The sequence below is a fragment of the Rana temporaria genome, chromosome 3 (assembly GCF_905171775.1).
Source record: "Rana temporaria chromosome 3, aRanTem1.1, whole genome shotgun sequence".
NCBI lineage: Eukaryota > Metazoa > Chordata > Amphibia > Anura > Ranidae > Rana > Rana temporaria.
Window position 1 is genome coordinate 370,785,977 of NC_053491.1, and position 22,204 is coordinate 370,808,180.

At 41.4% G+C, this 22,204-nt stretch overlaps 1 protein-coding gene across 15 annotated transcripts in view; it reads right to left on the reverse strand.

The window, feature by feature from the left end:
* The window catches only part of PLEKHA5 (pleckstrin homology domain containing A5), a 200,522-nt gene that overhangs the window by 65,453 nt on the left and 112,865 nt on the right, over positions 1 to 22,204 (reverse strand). For 14 of the 15 annotated variants that reach the window (XM_040345469.1, XM_040345468.1, XM_040345467.1 and 11 more), the window contains 6 exons: positions 19,436 to 19,508; positions 13,968 to 14,068; positions 13,656 to 13,771; positions 9,842 to 10,309; positions 8,479 to 8,953; positions 3,195 to 3,278 (listed from right to left, as the gene is read on the reverse strand). In XM_040345469.1, coding sequence (XP_040201403.1) covers positions 3,195 to 3,278; positions 8,479 to 8,953; positions 9,842 to 10,309; positions 13,656 to 13,771; positions 13,968 to 14,068; positions 19,436 to 19,508 — 1,317 coding nt within the window. The remainder of the gene's footprint in view (positions 1 to 3,194; positions 3,279 to 8,478; positions 8,954 to 9,841; positions 10,310 to 13,655; positions 13,772 to 13,967; positions 14,069 to 19,435; positions 19,509 to 22,204) is intronic. The other variant, XM_040345479.1, reaches the window with a different exon arrangement.

The following is a 22,204-nucleotide window of genomic DNA, read 5'->3' on the forward strand; positions in this document are numbered from 1 at the left end:
AAGTATATGTCCAGCCCTGAACGAACTAGAGGCTTGTAAGCTATGAAGTTATGACCAATCATAAGAATCACTTTGAGCCCCATTTATAAAGCATTGGAATAGCCTTACTGCAACCATTCAGTGGTTAGAAGCAGTGTCATATTTATGCAGTAGAGCATTTGCATGACAAAATAACACAAGCTCTACTTGCTTCGAGACTCTGAAGCAAGGAAAGCATTGTTTATTCCAATAAATTATGAATGAATCTGCAGTTTTACGTAGAAAGAACTCCCTAGAGCATTGCAGGCTCCACAGAAATCAGCCTGCATTTTATAAACGCTTCATATTGCAGGCTGCAGCGTTCAGTGGACTGCAGACTGTGGCATCTAATGATCTCTGTTATACATTGACTCCTTGAGCGGTCATATCAGACTTGCCTATAACCGACTGCAAAATGTGGACGTGATAAGAAGTGGCCACACTAATTGTATAATTGAAACAAGGAATTTTGACTTATCTGTAAATTCCATATATTGGGAGTATAGTACAGGCTGGGTATTCATAGACCCTGGGTTATAGGTTAGTACCTTTAGGTTTTTAGACAGTGACATAAGCGTTGCTGGACACGTCCTCAGGGCATACTCCTATAACCCTACCACATTCCGTGAGGCCTCAGTTTTTTGTTACCAAGCATTGCATAGTAACACAAGAACAGAGGGAATGGTGGCATGTGTTCCATCAAGATATGGAATTTACAAGTAAATCAAAATTCCTCTTATCGTACCATACTGGACACAGCATTGATATTCCATAGACCCTGGGACACCCTCAAGTAATGATTAAGGAGGGTGAGCAACAAGCCACACAGAACTGTATCAAAAGGCCACCAATTACATGGGTCAATGGCCTCAACTCAGTGAGCTGCTGCAAGAACGTTGATGTCGAAAGCTGCATCTGCAGAAAGGCTTGGACTTCCACTTGGAGAAGGTATGAACTGAAGGTCAGCTGGTGGTCTTGCAAAGCTGAGCAACAAAGGCTTGATGTCAAAATACCCAGGAAACACCAATCGATCTGGTGAAGTAAGCATGCAAGAGTGCTGGAGGAGTCTTATTATTTACAGTGTAAGCGATTGAGTGAAGTTGTCTTATCCACCTGGCAATAGAGGATACTGAAGCAGAATGTCCTTTGTGAGGCCCTGACAACAAGACAAGAAATTTGAGCTGGGCATATATCTGCAGCGCTTTGTTATCTCTCTTTAAATCACTATGTCCCTTAGCTGTCTCCTGCTCCGTTCTTCTGTTATCAGCCTGATAACTCCTGACTAGTTCTCCATCACATACAATAAAAGCAGCAGAGTTTTTTGTTGGGGAGGATGCTATAAATAGATTAGCAGAGCCCTGAACTATTTAATGATTAGCTCTGAAAGTCTCAAACTATGAGTAGAGGGGTTGTGTGCCTTTCCTCCAATCAGCTGTCTTGGCTGCATGCCCAGGCTTTACTGAAGTGTTGAACAGGAAGAGAAAATCTCTTAACACTATCTGAACTTTAACAGTATATAAAGCTAAAGACAGCAGATATACATGTAAAACTTATGTAGAGAGATTTGTTTCATCCCTGTGCATCACTTGAGGCTGTTCGATTCACTGGGTATATGTGAGGGTTTACATCCACTTTAATAAAACATCAATTTGGATGCACTGCTTCAAATTGTTGAATTCAATGACAGTCAGAAGCCAAATGAAGAATCCAAAGTAAAATAATAAACTAGTTAAGGAAATTATTTTTCTAAGAGAGAAGAGATTCATCACCTTAGAACACAAACAAAATACTGAGGTTTTACAGTGTGGCAGCATTATAGGGATATACTGAAGGGGGGGGGGCGTGTCTAGCAAAGCTTTGCCATTATCCAATCACTTAAAGCGGTGGTTCCCCTAAAAATAAAATTTTAACATTGCTTTTCCCAAATAAATTACGATTAGAATCGGCCGGTTTTATTAAAAAAAAAAGTCCGTACATACCGTTTGTTATATTCGTTCCCACCGCCACTTCCGGGTACGATGCTGGCGGTGGGCGTTCCTAATTGATGGACAGGCATCCGACCGACGCATACATCGCGTGACGAGATGCCGAAAGAAGCCGAACGTCGGTGCGGCTCTATATGGCGCATGCGCACCGACGTTCGGCTTCTTTCAGGCTATAACCCAGGAACTATGAATATCCAGCCTATGTCCTGTATTGTTAGATTATTGTATACAAATACAGCACTATTTGGGGGGGTGATCGGCATACCAATTATAAACACAGTTCTTAGTGAACAGTTTGAATAACTTCTCTATCTGAAATTAAATTATGAATTGACTCACATTTTCCATGTGTCCTTGTCATATACAAATTAGTAGATTCTCCAACAGTGTATAGAACTTTGAGAAATAAGACACTGAAATTATAAGATAAACCACCCCTAAGCAGCCCAAAGATTATTTTTTTCCCCCCCAAGCGGGTTGAATGAAAATAAAATGGACTCCATTCCCCCATCCACACACTCGATGTGGATGGAAGAATCCTCCCAGCTGAGCTACTGTATTCTGACGGCAGACACTTATTGTCAAAATACACTGATCAGTGCTGCCAGCTATAGCCGATGGCAATGAAGGAGCGAGGAAAATACGACAAGGCGGCTCTACAAAAGTTGATCAGACTATCGACTTCTGTACAACCTCCTTGCCCATACATGGATCAAAATTCTGCTGGTCCCTGCTAAACCGGATGAATTTCGATCCATGTATGGCCAGATTTAGATTATAATCTGTACCCAGTCCCAGCAAACTGATAGTATAATGAGAATACAAAATTACTATGCAGCGTCAATAAGCAGAACACAGCTATGACTCCCCCCACATACAGATGAAGCTAAACTCTATACACAGGAGCCACATATTTAAAACGTTAATGGTGACAGGAATTTTTACAATAAGATGATCATTATTCACATAAAAATAGACTAGGCAATCCTCATTACGTTTTGCTCTGTCATTCATCCAGCAGTCACACTAATAATTAGAAAACTCTGCAATCGGATTCTCATCATACGGCAGATAAAGAGAGATGATTGGTGGCATTGTCAGCAGGGGGTGAATATTTTGTTAGAGGACTGTGGAAGGTTGTGCACAGAACACGGACTGAATGCTGTTATTACAGATAAATACACCACTCACAGTTTTGCCTTGCAGACCCTGCGGTGATACGGGTTGAAGAGCCAATCCCGCTGGCACTGACCTTCTGTCAGGAACGAGGCCCAGCTGTAAAAACACAATATTTCCTTGTCAAAGTGACTGCCAACTCCGCAGAGAACAAATCCAAGAGATTCAGAAGCAGGAAATGGAGCAAAGTTACATGTCATTTTCAGGAGAATATACAGTGTTCAAAAAAGAATAGGATCTATATTCTGAGATGAAAAGATTATGATGTTACAAATACAAAAGCATTCAGTGCATTGATCAAGCTTCGTATGTTTTACTCATTTGCCCCCATTTTTCAGTCTCCACCATCCAGCATGCTACAACACAGGTAACTAAATATTAGAAAAGATTTGTGTGGCGGCTTCAGAAAGACACCAGGAGACACATGGCAGGCAACAGAACCTGTACAATGACTGCATGCAGCCTGTGTATTCTGACTTTGTCTCCTCTTTCCTCCTCCTCTTTCACTTAAGCAAAACTATCATTTTTAGAAAACCCAATTCAACAATGATTTTTCAGTTTCTATCAGGTCCACAATCTACTCCTTATTCACCAATATTATAATAAAAGCTTATGTGAATCTACGTATTAGAAGTCACACCAGGCAACTTAAACATTCTTCTATAAAATGCCATGTGACCACATAGGCTGTCCATCTCCAGCTTTTACTGCACGCACATGTGTATTGCAGTCCAGTGTGCGACCCACGCTACGACAGGCTTTAGGTTCTGACAGTGAGGCACCATCTAGGAACCTCCGTTAAGCAAGACTGGGTCGTGAGTTTGTCAACCAGGCTGACTATGGAGCTAAAGGCACACCATGTGTCGGCCTGGTATCCTGTAGCTCCAACTGGGAGCAGAGGGATGCAAATGGACCACAGCAGCAATATGTGCTGCTATGTACTGGAAGGATCAACAGTTATTTGTACATAAAAAATCAGACTGGAATAAAATAAAGATACATACCCAAAAGTCACTATAGGTAGATGAATGTTTCAATTTAAAGATAGAATTCTTCATTCAGCCTGTCTAAACCCACTCAAATATCATAAACTAAATAATAGAGTAGAGATAAGGGTCAATCCTATGGTGCTTTTTATTGGGCCCTTTCACAATGAGGGACCCTTCTAGCCATTCCATCTATAAAAATCAGTATTAGGATTTCAGTTGTGAAATATTAACTCTCACATATTTTTAAAATATGTGCTATTAGCGATACATTTAGACCTCCCCCCCCCCCCAACAAGTTTGCCAGAAATTGACTCCGCCATACACCAAGAGTAACTTTGATTTTAATAGAGAAAACTTAAAATCATTATCTTGGGAGTACAGCACAGGACACCGGACTTGTATTTATGGATCATAGGTTATATGCGGTTACCTTCTAGTGATTGGACACTGGCAAGAACTCTTGCTAGGGCCACCTCCAGACCTTGGTAAAAAGCAAAGATGATACCCTAGCTCTACTGCTGAATATCTAAGTCCGTGGACTGGAATCTGGTGCTCTAGCCAGGGTGTTCAATTCCCACAGATGAATAATCTTAATCAGGAAAGGCTGGCAACTCTGTGCACTCTTTAATAAACATACTTTATGGATACAGGTACAGAGTATATACTGATGCGTTTCAGCTGTGAAGCCTTCATCAAAGCAAAATCAAATTGATGTAAAAGTTAATATTTATAAGTACATAGCAGAACTTCAGACAGAGGAGTAGTTACATCTTAATTAAGAACGATCAAGTCAAATAGGGTCACACGGAGAAAACACAGCACACAAAAAAAAAAAAAAAAAAAAAAAAGGGAACAGCAAAGCGGAGTTCCACCCGCTTTAAGGAGTTCTAACCCCCCGACATGCCACATTTGGCATGTCATTTTTTTGGGGGGGGAGGGGAGGAGTGGGTACCAAGTTTTGTCAGGTTCCCAGCTCCCACTTCTGCCTGCACCGCCTAGGCGACTTCTCCTCTCCCCCTCCCTCCCTGTTATCTTCTGAGACACATCACAGGTCCCAGAAGATTGCTCGGCCATTTAGGACAGCTCAGCGTGACTGGCGCAAGCTGTCACAGCCAGGTGACCACATGAGTGATGCCAGCGCAGAGGAGAAGCGGGTGAGAGAACCGAGACTTCGGGCTGATGACTTTAAAAAAACAAAAAATGTGTGGAACTCCTTTAAGCACCTGAACCATATCATTAGTATCATACAAACAATATGCAATTAACATTAAAAAAAATCTCAGATGTTCATGTAAAAAAAAGATTTATATCCATCCCATCATTCAAGCCATATGGGTTACCAGCATTAAAGTGGATGTAAACCCTAGTGAAGTTAACAGCCTCAGATGATACAAAGAGATTAAACAAATCTTCCTACATAAGTTTAAAATGTATATCTGCTGTGTTCAGCTTTATATCTACTTAGAACGTGCACATCCTAATATAATTTGCACTTCCTCATTCAGCAGTAGGGATGAACCAAACACCCCCTGATTCGGTTCGCAGCGGAACATGCGAACAGGCAAAAATTTGTTCGAACACGCGATCACCGTTTAAGTCTATGGGACACCAACATGAAAAATCAAAAGTGCTAATTTTAAAGGCTAATATGCAAGTCGTCATAAAAAGTGTTTGGGGGCCTGGGTCCTGCCCCAGGGGACATCAATGCGGGGTTCCCCTTAAAATCCATACCAGACCGGAAGGGTCCACGCTTTTTAAAAAAAAAATTTGGTTCAATGACTTATCTGTATTGCCGGGACCCGACAATTCATTATAGCCATGAGTAGTTTTAGATGACTTTTTTCCCCTTTAGAAATGTAATTTTTTGCAGGGACTTTTCTAAGCATGGGAAATATGCGCTACTTTACAGGCATACTATAGACACCCCTCAGGTACGAAATTTAAAGGAATATTTCACTTTACGCATTATTAAAATCACTGCTCCCGAAAAAAACTGAATTTTTGTAAAACTTTTTTGCATTGATACATGTCCCCTGGGGCAGGACCCGGGTCCCCAAACACTTTTTATGGCAATTACTTGCATATAAGCCTTTAAAATTAGCAATTTTGTTGGGACCTGGCAATTCATTATAGCCACGATCAGTTTTTAAATATTTTTTTCTCCTTTAGAAATGACATTTTGTGCAGAGACTTTTCTAAGCATGGGAAACATTCGCTACTTTACAGGCATACTATAGACACCCCCCAGGTACGAAATTTAAAGGAATATTCCACTTTTATTGTTTCACTTTAAGCATTATTAAAATCACTGCTCCCAAAATAACTGCCATTTTTAAATCTCTTTTTGCATTGATACATGTCTCCTGGGGTAGGACCCGGGTCCCCAAACACTTTATGACAATAACTTGCATATTAGCCTTTAAAATGAGCACTTTTGATTTTTCATGTTCGTGTCCCATAGATTTTTAACAGTGTTCACGTGTTCGAACAAATTTTTTGCCTGTTCGCATGTTCTACTGAGAACAGAACCGGGGTGGTGTTCGGCTCATCCCTATTCAGCAGTAGTAGTTTAGTGTTGGATTACACTGGGAGACAGCTAATGGGAGGAAAGGCACACACCCCCTCCACATAGGCAGAGACTTTCAGAGCTGTCCTGCAAGTAGAGGAGCTTTCTGCTAATTTATAGCACCCACCCTGACACAAAATTCAGGCTGGTTTATTGGAGAACTTGTCAGAAGTTACCATGCTGATTAACTAAGGAACTTAGCAGGAGAAAGCCATGGGGACTCAGGGCTTTGAAGAGAGATAAAAACACTGCAGATATATGTGACCAGCTCAAATTTCATGAATCGGGTTTACATTCACGTTAAGGGTATGAATCCACCACACTTCACATTTGAGTAGAACACGATATATATCTCCTACTCCTAGGTTTTTTTTTTAACCTTTTTAACACCAAAAAATTAGAAAACACATTTTGGTAACCTTGACACTTTCTCATTTTTTGAGACGTGAAGTATGGTGGATTCATAACCTTAATACTAGGAAATCATATTGCTTGTTTGCGCAACAACTAAAAAAAGACAGAAAAAAAAAAAGTTTTAATTTTTTCCTGTTATTTTTTTGGTAAATAAGTACGTTTTCTTCTTCAATTACAGGGCACTGATGGGCACCGATGAGGTGGAAAAAAAGTGTTAAAATCACTCAAAATGGCAGGCAGTACCCACAATAAATAGAATACTCTGCCCACTAACCTGCTTATTATGCTTTCCCTTGTGAATAGTGTTAACAAACGCCAGGAACCAATGTTACCACATGCCTTCCCTTATCCACAACACTGGCCTATTAAAGGATAAGTTCACCTTTTGAAAATAATAATAAATGCATATTTTGTTTTGCAGGTTAAAAAAAAAAAAAATTGCATATTTTTTTTTAAATCTAAGGAGCCTGTCGAGCATTGCACCCAAGATCAGCAGATCAGGGTGCAATCTCAAGCTCCTGCAGACTCTCACTATAGCCGTCTGCCCATAGATTAAATGGGCAGGCAGTTACCTGACAGTAGGAAGATCAATAAACTACAAGGATGCTAACCAGCACCCTCACAGTTCATTGAGAACTACAAGCCATCAGCTGCAATAGCTAGCGGAACTTATACGCATTCATTTACAGGAAAAAGTGACTGAATGATGTGGCCATGTGGGTGGAGCCCTTCACTGCTGAGCTGTTTTCAAATTCTGACAGCGGGTGTGGGGAGAAGAGCCCCCATTCGCTGTCACAGGAAGGGGGGAAGTGAGGGGAGAGGCTGCCTTAAAACAGGTGGAACATGTTCCAAATGTGAACTTGGCCTTTAAAAATCCAGGTCCAGGCTCATGGTGGAAATACCAACAAAGAGGTCACGTTGCAGATAACTTTACACGTGTGAGTGGCTGTTGCAGGACCCAGAGATATATGGGTTTGTTCAGGTGATTGGACGCTGGCAAAAAAAAGAATTTCCGCCACCAGAAGGTAGCAAAATATAATCCATGGTCTATGAATACAAAGTCCTGTGACCTCTCCTGTACTGTTCAATTAAGAACATATTTTTTACTTTGTCCTGTTCTGTCACACATTGCCTTGTTCAGGATGTTATGGTCCCGTTTCTGCTCTCCAAATAAAAGACATAACGGAAACACTTGTTTTAAACAAATCAAATTTCCTAAATACTGTAAAACAACTCTTATCACTTAATAACAAAAATGTATATAATTACACTATGGAGGCAACCTATTATACATATAATTATATGAGTAAGATTAGTACAAAATGATTACCTTGCTGGTTTGCGCTTTGGGTCTGCGTTCCATTGTCAGATCTCCACGCTGAACTGGTGAAGATACCTCTGACCTGTAGGCCCGGTGTGGAGAATATGTGTGATAACCAGAGATGGAGCCATGAGACGGGGACAGGGGAATGGAGTGCAGGGTCTGGTCGGAGATATGAACCATTGTTTTTGGGCTGGTCAGAGAAGAGTGCCTCCTTAGAGTTGTCTGCTTATTATAAAATTGTCTCTGCTGCCATTCATACAGTTGCCACATTGTATCATCTCGGATGGACCTCCGCTTCTCATCTCCTGTGGCGCTTCCAGGAACCATTGTTCGGTCATATCCCATCCCGGCTGTGCTACACACACTGTCTGGACGCGTCTTCAGATTGCGTGGCAATGTCTTATAGCCTTCCGGATAGCGTGGAACTACCTGAGCCCGATAACTCGGCATATTTCTGGGCAATGTTTGATATGACAAGACTCTAAATAAACACAAAATGTACAATCATTGAATAAGGTCGGAATCAAGACTGCACCAACAGGACAATTTTCTGATGGCAGAAGATAAGACTGGAGTTTAAAGTATGTTATGCCAACGTTTCATATTTCTAATACAGGTCTGTTGTATTATGTATTTGTATGAAAATGAATCCGGTTTTCTTTAAGTGCTTCCTTTGTGTGAAATACCTGGCGTACCTGCCAACCCTTCCCCGCACAGCCCTTCACTGGGAAGATCAGTGTAGTGCTGTTGCCCTGCCTTCTGCTGACCTCAAACCCTCCCCTCCGTCCCACAAACTCCACCCCCAGCTCACTAAGCCTCCTTACACAGCTGAGAAATTCTAATTGTTTTAAAGTCGTCCAAACACCCATGAAAACACCCAAATATATAGGCACCACATCCCGAACAAAAGTATTAGAACGTTGAAAAGGGGAGGAAAGATAGGGATTTTGACGGTGCAGTTAGTATTACAGTATTGATGAGAAAGAAATCGCCTTAATTCAATAATATAAAAAAAATACAAATTCATAAAAACAATGGTCCACTATGGATAACACAATATGGTGGTCACCAAATAGCTATCTTTCTGGCATAATCATAATTCTGCTATTTGGTGACCACCATATTGTGTTATTCATATTGGACCATTATTTTTATAAATTTGTATTTAATAAAATAAATTTGTATTTTATATTATTGATTTAAGGCGATTTCTTTCTCATCAATACTGTAATACTAACTGCACTGTCAAAATCCCTATCTTTCCTCCCCTTTTCAACAGCTGAGAAATGTTCTGCCGACTGTACTGTAAAGAAGGTTTTTTTGTTTAAGGTAGTGACATGTAAATACAATGCTGTAATAAGTCTCTCACCCAGTGGGGTCATCCTCAGGGCCTCTCTCTCTTTGGGTCCGTATCCATTGCTCCAGCTGTTGCATGGAGCTGGTCCTCTGGATTATCTTGTCGGGCTCCCCATGAGACAAGTATGGTCTGTGGTTCTGGTGGGAATCGGTCTCCGTGATATGGCCTTGACTGTCTAGGACTCGGTTGTCAGGTCCATTTATGTAAACACTCTTGTAGTGCCCTGTGCTTGTTGCCAGAATGTCATAGTCGGAAATACAGGACTGAATTTTCACACTGTTGATTTTAGTTAGAGGTCGATCTTGTCCCTCTTTCTGGAAGCCATATTTATCTGCCTCCCAAGTAGTTTTCTCCTCCACTTTGCTAGTAATTTCTTTATTTCGCTGATTATTATTAGTCTCGGGCCGAATTAACAGCCTGTGATTGGCCACGTGGTTCATTTCCTGGGTGGCCATGTGCTCTTGTTTTACTGCATTCTCCCTAAACAAAAGAGGTAAAGACAAGATAATCAACTGCTGCATCTTCTAATTAATATAACAAATTTAATAATAATACTTCCTCCACCCCCTCTACAATTTGCAGATATATTCCATGACTGCAAGACAAACTTCTTACCCCAACACGCAGTTAATAAAGGTCAGAAAGCAGTTTTTGATGTTCTCGCCAGGGAAATACTGATTTTTTACAGTTATATCCCAATTATAAATCTGCTCTGGGCAATCTGTCTCTTAATTTTCTCCATATTTCAATACATGAGAAAACCAGCAAAATATAATGTACAGATAACATTGGCAAGATTTGAAGGCTCTTTCCTGATTATTCATTAAGTTTTGCCGATGACATATGCACCCAAAAACGGGCATAATCCATTTTTACTATGAAAGAAAGCTAAGAAGGAACTTCCCCCTTTTCCATTGATCTGTCACTTTCCACTTTTTTGCTACCCTTCACTTTCATCATTGACACTTTCTATGTTGTAACTCTACAAGCTATGATCAGCGCAGCTTCCGTGTAGCGGTGTACAGCAAGAGACATGGTTTACCCTCTCACGTCTGTGTCTTGCAAGCAACACTGCCTACCCTTAAGAAAGAAGATAAAACAAAAAGTAATCTTAGGTAGGAGAAAAAATAGGGAAGAAAGAAATGAGAGGTAGTAGGGGCCCCCGGGATAGTACATGATAATAAACGCATATCATGAATGCAGCGTCACCCGTTAAATCCATATATTCTCAAAGATGGATATTTTATCTCGAGTCATAGCCTCTGTTTTGACATGGCTTAACTATTTTTAGTTTCAGCAATTATTAGGCTCCTTTGTATATTCTGCAGACAACACTGCTAACCCCCGAAGTCTCCATTCTGCGTCCTGCTGCTGATGCTACCTACCCCGATTCCCCAAGGTGGGTTCTATTGCTGACAGTGGGCGTATGTCGCTGCTTGCTTCTGGGTCTAATGCACACACATGCGTCCCCCCCACCAACACTCACTGTGATACCAGCAAGTCCTGGCCAATAAGTCACGGCCAGGACTTTCTGATTGGCTGTGCGCTATCACAGCCCAGAGCCCTGTGTTGACAATCAACACAGGGCTCTGTACAGAGGGAACAATCTATTTGTTTCTTATCTCAGCAAAGCAAAGATAAGAGAGCCATGTAGTAAAAATCAGCACACATTACACATTATTAGGCACACATTTAACACCTTAATCACCCTAGATATTAACCTCTTCACAGCCAGGGTCATTAGTACAGTGACAGTGTATGAAATTATCACCGATTATTGTAATGCGCGTACATACGATCGTTTTTCGGGTTGTAAAAATTTAAGTTTTTTTTAATGTCATTAAAAACGATTGTGTGTGGGGGGGCTTCAGAGCATTTTTCGGGTTCTGGAAAACGGGCAAAAAAAAATTCGAACATATTTTTTAACAACGTTTTTAACGTTGAAATTTTTCGGGTTGTAAAAAAATGGTCGTGTGTGGGCTCTAACGACGTGAAAAATCTGCGCATGCTCAGAAGCAAGTTATGAGACGGGAGCGCTCGTTCTGGTAAAACTACCATTTGTAATGGGGTAAGCACATTCATCACGCTGTAACAGACAGAAAAGCGCGAATCGTCTTTTACCAACACAAAATCAGCTAAAGCAGCCCAAAGGGTGGCGTCATCCGCATGGAACTTCCCCTTTATAGTGGCGTCGTAGGTGTTGTACATCACACGCTTTGCTAGAGCATTTTTTCTAGAGCCTGAAAAACGTCATTTTTTACAAACACGAAAAACAGTCGTGTGTAGGCGGCTTAATCGCGCCACTGGTGACGTCAGTGGCAGTCAGTCAGTTCAATCCCCCCCGTGCCTTTATAATTCGCTGATCACCGACATTAGTAGTATAAAAAAAATTCCAGTATATATACACACACACACCATAGTTTGTAGACACTATAACTTTCACGCAAACCAATCAATATACACTTATTGATGTTTTTTTTGTTATCAAAGCCATATAGCAAAATGCATCTTGGCCAATATTTATGAATACATTTGATTTTTATTGGATATATTTTTGGAGCAGAAAGTAAAAAATATTGTATTTTTTTCAAAATGTTGGGGATTTGCTATATTTAAACAGCAAAAAATAAACACAGTGGTGATCGAATAGTACCAAAAGAAAGCTCTATTTGTGTGAAAAAAAATGATACAAATTTTGTTTGGGTACAGCATTGCATGACCACGCAATTACCAGGTAAAGTAGCGCAAAGCTAACTAGCAAAAAATGGCTTGGTCATGAAGGCTGTAAAATCTTCCGGGGCTTACGTGGTTATAGGATTATGCATAACTACAAAAAGCATCACGTTTCAGAATTTTTACTCGTTATTTCCCTCATGTGGAAAGCTAAAGATAGACTACAAACCTCAACTACCATTTCTGCATTTGCCATAGATCTGTAGAAGATTCTTGTGGTCACTTTGTGTGATGTTTCATGGAATATATCTGCTGACTCCTCAAATGTGGCCAGTACTCCAACAAGCAGAATGTCCTGACTATGTGTATAATTTACCAGAAGACTGCAGGAGGAAAATTGCAGCTTTGGGTTCCAATCACGGCGACATGTCCTGCGGTAATGAGCACATCTGCAGCAAAAAGCACTCATACACACTCTAAAAGCTCATGCAAACATCCTACAGTTTACCTTAGAAAGCTTCCACAGCCTGAATAGAAAAGCCTGTCCCCTTTAGGTCTGACTTGTAAGGGGGCATCAGAAACCTCTGCTCCCCATAGAGAAAAGTGTCCTCCTCTGTAGCATCCTGGAATGGGACAGGCTTTTCAATCATTTCTAAAGAAAACAAATGTTAAGACTTTGCACACCCTTTTTTTTTGTAAAGCACCAAGAATATATATACATACACACACACACACACACAAGGTTCAGTTGGTTTTTGAGTGAGTTTAATACATTCTTTTTGCATTTTCTTCTCTTTCCATAACACAAAACACAAACCTGTTTTGCATTTCCTGTCTGGCAGGCATTCCCGTAATGCTAAGAGATGCATTAAAGTGTGTCAAAAACTCACAAAGCTGCATGACACTCGCATTTTTGTGCGCTTTGGTTTATTCCTCTGGAGCTTCACGATATGTATTGCTCATACTGCAACAGCAGTGGTTTTTAACGCTTGCTAATGTGGATATACCCCATTAAAATAATTGTTTCTTAGAAATCCTGCAGTGAATATGCATTACAATGATGCGTTAAACCACAGGACAATACAAGAAGGTATTCTGCCCACACACAACCCCCCCCCCCCCTCCCGCCACATCAGGAAAGACAGCATTATACCGTTTGGCGGGCTCCGAGTGTACAAGTGCCGCCCCAATCATCGCCCTCATCCACAGCTCCATCTCCTTGCTGGTGTCAGAGCAGAAGTAGTACGTCCGCATGTTGGGGTGTGCTGCCTGGAATAATAAAACTAATTTATAGTCGGACCACAAAAACATGAAACCATGAACTTTATTTCCAGGGGGGGGGGGGAGAAATAACACTGGGCATGAATGAAAGGCAGTTGCCAATTAAAAACTCCTATTACCAGAGAAGAATAATGTGAGGAATGTTGGCTGGTTTATCTGTGATGAAATCTGCCCGTGTTCTTACCTTGAAGGCATATGACCGGTTTATATGGTCCTCTGGGATAACCACAGATATCTTGAAACTTGGAAGTAGAATACTCCCCAGGACGCCCTCTTCCTTCTCGTCTGCCAAATGATAAGACTGGATTAAATAAGTTACTGGAATAGAGAATAGGAATGAAATAATAGCATTATGGAGACTAAGATAGGAATGTATCAGAGTTTCTAGCATAATTTTCATACCTGTGTAGAACAGTCTGTATAGGGATAAGCAGGTCACTGACGCACAAGTTACCTACAAGACCTCAAACAACCATAAGAGGGAGACTATAGTGCCCTGGTTCCCAACTCCTTGTGTGACTTTCAGGCCCCAGCAGCTAGCAGTCTAGTTGTTCCCTGGTTAAGGTCTAACTCGGGTACAATGAAGGAAAAGTATTAATCAGACCGGTATTTTCAGATTAAATGGTTTGGTTTATTTTTTGAACACTTATTTTTTAATCCCCTTTTCTCTTTAAATGTAGTGTTCTATGACCTTTTGTAAAGGGTCTTAATGAGGCAAGTATTCATTTGCACTTAAAGGGGTTGTAAAGGTACAATTTGTTTTCCCTAAATAGCTTCCTTTACCTTAGTCCAGTCCTCTTTCACTTACCTCATCCTTCCATTTTGCTTTTAAATGTCCTTATTTCTTCTGAGAAATCTTCACTTCCTGTTCTTCTGTCTGTAACTCCACACAGTAATGCAAGGCTTTCTCCCTGGTGTGGAGTGTCGTGCTCGCCCCCTCCCTTGGACTACAGGAGAGTCAGGACGCCCACTAACACACAGATCCTTTATCTGCAACGTAGAGTGTGTCTCGACTCTCCTGTAGTCCAAGGGAGGGGTAAGGTAAAGGAAAGCCATTTAGAGGAAAAAAAATGTACCTTTACAACCCCTTTAAGATTGTATTCCTGGTGGTTTTGAAGTATTTTTGAACGTGTATCAAGCTTCAGGAGTTTGTTTCATGGGCTGGGAAAGGGGATGAGAGCAGTTCTTTAATGCCCCGTACACACGTTTGGGCTTTTACCTCGCCAAACACACATCGGAATTCCATAACCGTAAAAGAGAACATGTTCTCTATCTAAACTGCGATGGAATTCCTCGGAATACCTGATAGAAAAACTCTGATGGGGCATACACACAGTCGGAATTTCCGATAGAAAAAGTCCGTCTGACTTTTTCCATCGGAAATTCCGATCGTGTGTCTTAGAGAAGAGGAATTCTTTAAGCGTAAAAACACATGAAAAAGTGCATTTCATGCAATTCCAGGCATTTCTATTGAAGTCTATGAAATCACAAAACGCCTGAATAAGCTAAAAAAAAAAAAAAAAAAAAAACTCATGTTTTTTTTTCTGAGTGTATGCCATAGAGAAACTGAGCATACAGGTGTGAACAGGCACAATTAGAAAGAATGGGATTCTGCGCATCAGGCAAAGGGAAATGAGCAGAAAAATGGTGAATAGGGGTTACAATGTGGCGCCAGTAAAGTCTGAGGTGTCTGTAGAGAGCACAAGTGTCAAATCGATGTTTGGTAGAGGTGACTGTAAGGGTCCTTTCACACTAGCGGACCGTTCGTCCGCTCATTACAAGTCCGTTAACGGACTTGTAATGAATCCCTATGGGAACGCGTCCGTTAGCGGATGGAGCATCCGCTAGCGTCCGCGTCAGTCGGGATCCGCTTTTCCGAACGGAAGAAACCCTATTTTTCTTCCGTTCGGCAGAGCGGAACTGATGCAGACGGACAGACGGTCCGTCTGCATCAGGTTCCCCATAGGGCAGAGCGGAGCAGAGACAGGGCGGTCCCTGCACTGTGTGCGGGGACCGCCCTATCCGCCGACAGCTGAGCGGGGACCCCCGCTGAGCTGACGGAGACACACGGAGCGGACCCTGAAACGGTCCGCTCCGTGTGAAAGAGCCCTAATGGCATTTATCTCTAACAGTCTATCATTCTGCAATTCAGCTTTCATATAGAAAACTTCCATGGCACAGTGTCTGCAGAGCCCTCAGAGCTGTATCTCTCTAATTGATACTCCACACAGAGCAGTATGAACTGGAGGTAGGGAAGGTGTTTATCCCTCTCAGCCATTCAGCCGTGTATCATTTTTGAATGACAGGAAACCAAATTACAGTCTCTTTACATCATAAAAAGTAAAGAAGCACAGAAAACCAGCAGTCAGCAAATTCTAGTGTTTCAGTAGCTGGCTGTATAGGAAATATCTGTAAGAGAATAAGCTGCAAATGCAAAAACACTGAAGGCACAGTGAAGTTGCAGAGTCCACTTTTCCAGCACACAGATCATACAGAGAAGCTGCCTTACTTCCAAGTCATCAGAATCTGCTGCAGACATGACAAGATTTCTAATTTCCTGACACGTAGAATACATTTTCTGACATAAAACCATCACAGCCTGTGCAGTGCATCCACTGGAAGGAGACAATGACGTATTTTTTGGTCAACATTTACTTTGCAGAGGCCAAGAGGGACTTCGGCCTCTGATGGAGCACGATAACCTGAGGCAAGAACAGAGGCTGACATTCAATTACTGCTCTGGAGTGTCAGCTCTCTATGCGCCAAGTCACCTGACCCCCACCTCACTAGCAATACAAAGTTCAGGACAATTTAGAAAAAGAAAACTCCGTCTGCCATAAAGCTTTATCTCTGCCAGAGTAATGATAAACACTTGTGTGCGGCGGGGGATCAGTGTCCACCCTGCTGTGAGCAGAACGCAATCTACTGAATTACAGCAAACATACAGAGCCAGCGATGGAGGACGTGTGTGGAATACAAAGTGATGATTTCAGAGGTGACAGAACTTTGCATCTCTTACTAAGTATAATGGCACAGAATAGGGGACCAGAAGCCACCAGACATAACTGCACAGAATGGGAGACAGGGGAGCACCAGGTATAATGGCACAAAAATGGGGGACCAGTGTCCACCAAGTATATCCACAAAAATAAAGACCACCGGGTATAAAATTGCACCGACTGGAAGACCCCCAGGAATAACCGCACTGAATGGGAGACTCCCAGGTATAACTGCACAGAACAGTTATAAATCACACAGAACAGGGGATCATCATGTGTAACCCCAGAAGGGACTGGGGACCACCAGGTTTAAGCTCACAGAATGAGTGCCACCAAGTATAACCCTACACAAAATAGAGGACTAAGGATTATATATCCAACACACACACACACACACACACACACACCAGATGGATTTACTGGCAGAAGATGGACCAAGTGAATATAGGGTGAGGGCTGCTGATGCCGCCTAACCCTTAAATAATCACTGGTCAAGGGAGTGTTGACTAGGATTTTTCTAGGCACTGATAACGCAACAAAGTAATAACATAAAGGGATATTTATTTACATAAAAGGAACTATACAATGTTAAAGACATTTGGGCCAAACCCCACAATAGAAAACAGCATTCTTAATAATGAAAGCCGTCATGTGTCTGTTAAAGTGGAGCAGGCCAAAACCTTGACCGGTTTCGCGGAATTACCCCTTATTCAGGAGGATCTGTATAATAGATAATATACAATTGACAAAAACAAGCAAAATTATACAACAATACAGTAGAATAAAATTACAACATTTTAACATATGAAAGAGCAGTCAATTATCAAAAGAAGAAGAAGCCCATGCCTGGTCCACAAACCATTTTTAGATGAGCATTTGACACTTTTTTGATAATTGACTGCTCTTTCATATGTTAAAATATTGTAATTTTATTCTACTGTATTGTTGTATAATTTTGCTTGTTTTTGCCGATTGTATATTATATATTATACAGATCCTCCTGAAGAAGCTGTAATTCCGCGAAACCGGTCAAGGTTTTGGCCTGCTCCACTTCAACAGACACATGACGGTTATCGTTATTAAGAATGCCGTTTTCAATTGTGGGGTTTGGCCCAAATGTTTTTAACATGTATAGTTCCTTTTGTGTTAATAAAAATCCCTTTATGTTATTACTTTGTTGCGTTATCAGTGCCTAGAAAAATCCTTGTCAACACTCCCTTGACCAGTGATTAAGGGTTAGACGGCATCAGCAGCCCTCACACCCTATATTCACTTGGTCCATCTTCTGCATTCAAGTAATCTGGATGATGGCACATTTTTATATTTTTATATTTATTTAATCTAACTGAGGCTATACTCAAAGTTTTTGAATAACTTGTTGGAGTTGCCAATTGTGTCCCATCCAGCACAATGAAGGAGACCGTTCACCTCAATATCACACTTTGATCTGTCACTGGAACACTATGTCTGGCCATAGTTGGGATAATATTGGTAAAATCTGTCAAAGATCTGACAAATATCCATAAAGAAAAAGAACATTAATAGGCTCATAAAAATGCAAAATACTGATGGGGGTTGTTCATCAGCATTCAATGCCTCTGCGCCCTACACACATTCTTTACATGTAATCTTTCTCAGTAAGAAAGTCATGAAATTCTCCCAATTTATAATTTCACTGAGCCACTGCGCTCTCTGTACTACTGAGAAATGTGTGCAGGGCTCAGTAGTTAACTTGCCGTTACAGACCTCAGAACTACAAGACGGATGAAAGCCGGTATTGTCTGAACTCGCCTCAGAGATACAACACAGATGGAAAGTCGACACGCCCGCATTCACCTCAGAGATACAAAACCGATGAGGGTCGATATGTCTGCACTCATCTCAGATATACAAGACAGATGAAAGTCTATATGTCCGCATTCACTTCGGAGATACAAAACTGATGAGCCGATATGTCCGCACGCACCTTGGAGATACAAGACTGCCAAGAACTTATACATCTGTACTCATCTCTGCACTACAAGACTAATGAAAGCTGAAATATCCGCACTCACCTCAGCACCATAAGATGGGCGAAAGCCGGTAAGTCTGCACTCACCTCAGAGATACAAGTCTGATGAAAATATATAGGTCCACACTTACCTCAGCACTACAAGACGGATGAAAGCCAATATGCCTGCACTTACCTCAGCACTACAAAATAAATACTATGTACATGCTTACATCAAGGATACAAGACAGATGAGACCCTATATGTCTGCACTCACCTTAGAGATTCAGGAGAAATAAAAGACGATACGTCTGTACACATCTCAGAGATACAAGACGGATGAAAGCCGATATGTCCGCAATCACCTCAGAAATACAAGATGGATGAGAGCTGATATCTCAGCACTCACCTCAGAAATTTAAGAAGGACGAAAGCAGATATGTCCACAGTCACCTCAGCACCACAAGACAGAGGAGAGACAATTTGTCCGCACTCACCTCTGTACTACATGACAGATGAGAAATGATACGGCCACACTCACCTCAGAAATAGAAGATGGATGAGAGCTGACATGTCCGCACTCACCTCAGAGATACTAGACGAATAAGTCTGCCCTAACCTCGGAGATACATAACTAATGAAAGTTGATATGTCAGCACTCACCTCGGTAATAAAACAGACACAAGTCCGACAAGACGAACCAGCGCTTCTTCCACAATTTCATCCCAGAATTCGCCTGAAAATATACACAATCACTCCATTAACATAAGAACTTTGTAACGTACGGTAATTATCATAATTAATAGGCAAGGAAGCATACCAGAAGAGGCCCACCTCTGATACTCAAGTGTATAGAACTGTCAGGGGTTAAAATCATACTTTAAGTATGTAATGGTGAAGGAGACCTTTTGTCTGATCAACGATTAGAAGATGAGAGGAAAACTCCCCAGCGACAGTTGGCAGAACCAATGTCCTCCGACTATCCCCCCTTGCCCTCCTGTTTTGTCACCAGGACATGAAGTCAGGGAATAACACCAAGGCAGGAATCCTGACCTTCCAAACACAAGCTAAATGAGGGAAAGCAAAGTTTGGGCTGGACTTCCCCTTTAATACACTTTGTCATAGAGCAGTCATGAGGCTGGACCATTGAGGATTAAAGCAGGCATGGAAATTATGTCATCTCCACAGACCTTTCAAGAGTTAACAAAGACACAATGCTGACGCATCCTCTGCAGATGGCACAAGGTGACGCTTCCACTACTTCACTTTAATTAGCACCACGTGCAGTTCACTGACGGCTTTTTGTAACACATAGCAGAAGGTGTTTATCGAACACTATCGCTACATGTTAATGACATTGCCACATTAACTCCCACGGTGCCAAGTGAAGACTTCAGTGACTGTACATGGAGACCGATGTATGGAGGGGTTTTACTTCCTGCTGTATATTGTATCAATCCTGATGTGTTGCCCAGCAGGTGAGAAATAACTCACAATATCAAGTAAGGGAGATGCTTCAAACACTGCACAGCGCCAAGTATGCCATGACAGGTGGATGCACACAGCCTGGCTTCTCCTAAACTAAGAGTTCAGGAGCCATTGTAATCTAGCAGAGGGGCTGCAGGCTTCTATGATAAGTGCAGAAAAGGCTTAGAATATCTTAGCTGTAGTTCTCTAGACCATGGGTGTTCAAACTACGGCTCTCCAGTTGTTCAGGAACTACAATTTCCATCATGCCTAGTCATGTCTGTGAATGTCAGTGTGTTACAATGTCTCATGGGATGTGCAGTTCTACAACAGCTGAAGGGCCGTAGTTTGAGGATCCCTGCAGTCTAGCCAGACAGTGAAATACATCTTAATGGTTTCATCTACCAAAATGCTTGCAGTGCTTTTCAGCCAGTCATGCGATTCATCACACAACTCTGCCACACTGAACAGGGAAGAAGTGTGACACCATTTCACTCCATATTCAATGTCACAGCTTTACAGATTCCTGGTGTTTCTTTTAACTGGCCTATCAATGTATCCCTGCCATGGCCCTACCTGCGCTCTCTTCCTGCCTGAAATAGGTTTGACTTAATGGAATCTGCAAGCAAAGCACTTCCCTCACCATGACCAGTGATACGCTCATATTTCTCATCAATTCTTTATCCAATTTGACTCATCAATCTATTAGCTCAGAACTTTGGCGTTTGCTTTAGTTTACTCTTGTCTACAACTTTGGTCTGTGCTTGATTGAAAATACAAAACCACGGATCATTATGCCAGCCTTTGTTTCCAATTTTAATTCAGTTTTGGAATTTGAGAAATGTAGTAAAAATGTTTTTTTAAAAGACACATTTTTCAATCTGCAATGCAAACTGGAATTTTCATTATGAAAGATTCAATCTGCAACCAAGTACGGCTTCAATAGGATTTTTGACAAATTTTAAATCTAGCTCCACTTTTGTTGAGAAAAAAAACAAACAAAAAAAACACAACATTCCCCTCTGGGTGATCTATGTACATTGCAGGGATTTTAATGAACTTTGTTTACATTGTGAACATTTCAAGGATTTTAACAGATTCCTAACTTGTTATTCTAAAGGAAAAGCCGTTTGTGCGCACGTGCAAAGTGAATGTGAACCACGATAATTTTTTCATCAGTGATCAGCTGCTGGACTTGCAGGGTTCTAATGAGGAATATGACAGTCTGAATTCCTTTAGACATGATAAACCTTTTGGGAGTATCCCACCAAAACTGAAATGTTTGATGTAAAAGGATACCTAAAATCTGAATGTGGGGTTACCCTATTAGGCTGGCAGGGGTCTGGTGCGTCCCTGTTTTCAGTTTCAGGGACGATTCAGAGAATAATTTTTGCCTGAATTCGAGCCTGAAACTGAGCTAAAAGACGCACAGCATTCCTGTGTAGGCCACTCTGCAGCCGCAACGGAGATATGTGAACCCTCTCCATAGAGAGCCGGTCACAATCTCCTGTCATGCAAATTGGATGCGGGAAAATCCGTATCCAATCCACATAGGTGTGAACCCAGCCTAAAGAGAATCTATGGGTACAGCATACACTTTCATTTTAGAACATCGGCTTTATAATAGCAATACAAATAAGTTATTTTTGACAATCCTATACAAGTTTACTTGAAAAATGTCCTCTCATGTTGTGATTTCTGCCGGTCTACTGGACATCAATTTTTCTACAACTTGGATTCCCTGCATGCTTTGCAGCAACTCCTCTGCAGTTTACTTTCAATTTCTAAGGACTATATATCCCATGGTACCTTGCTGCCTGCAAACAGCAACTCCTGCTCTGACTCCACCTCTTGACACTCCAGCTCTCAGCACCTCTAGTTCAGAAGGCAGGCTCAGTATACAGGTGTGGGAAATGGTGGAGAATTTCCTCGCAGTGGATTTAAATATTGGGGTGACCCTCAGCT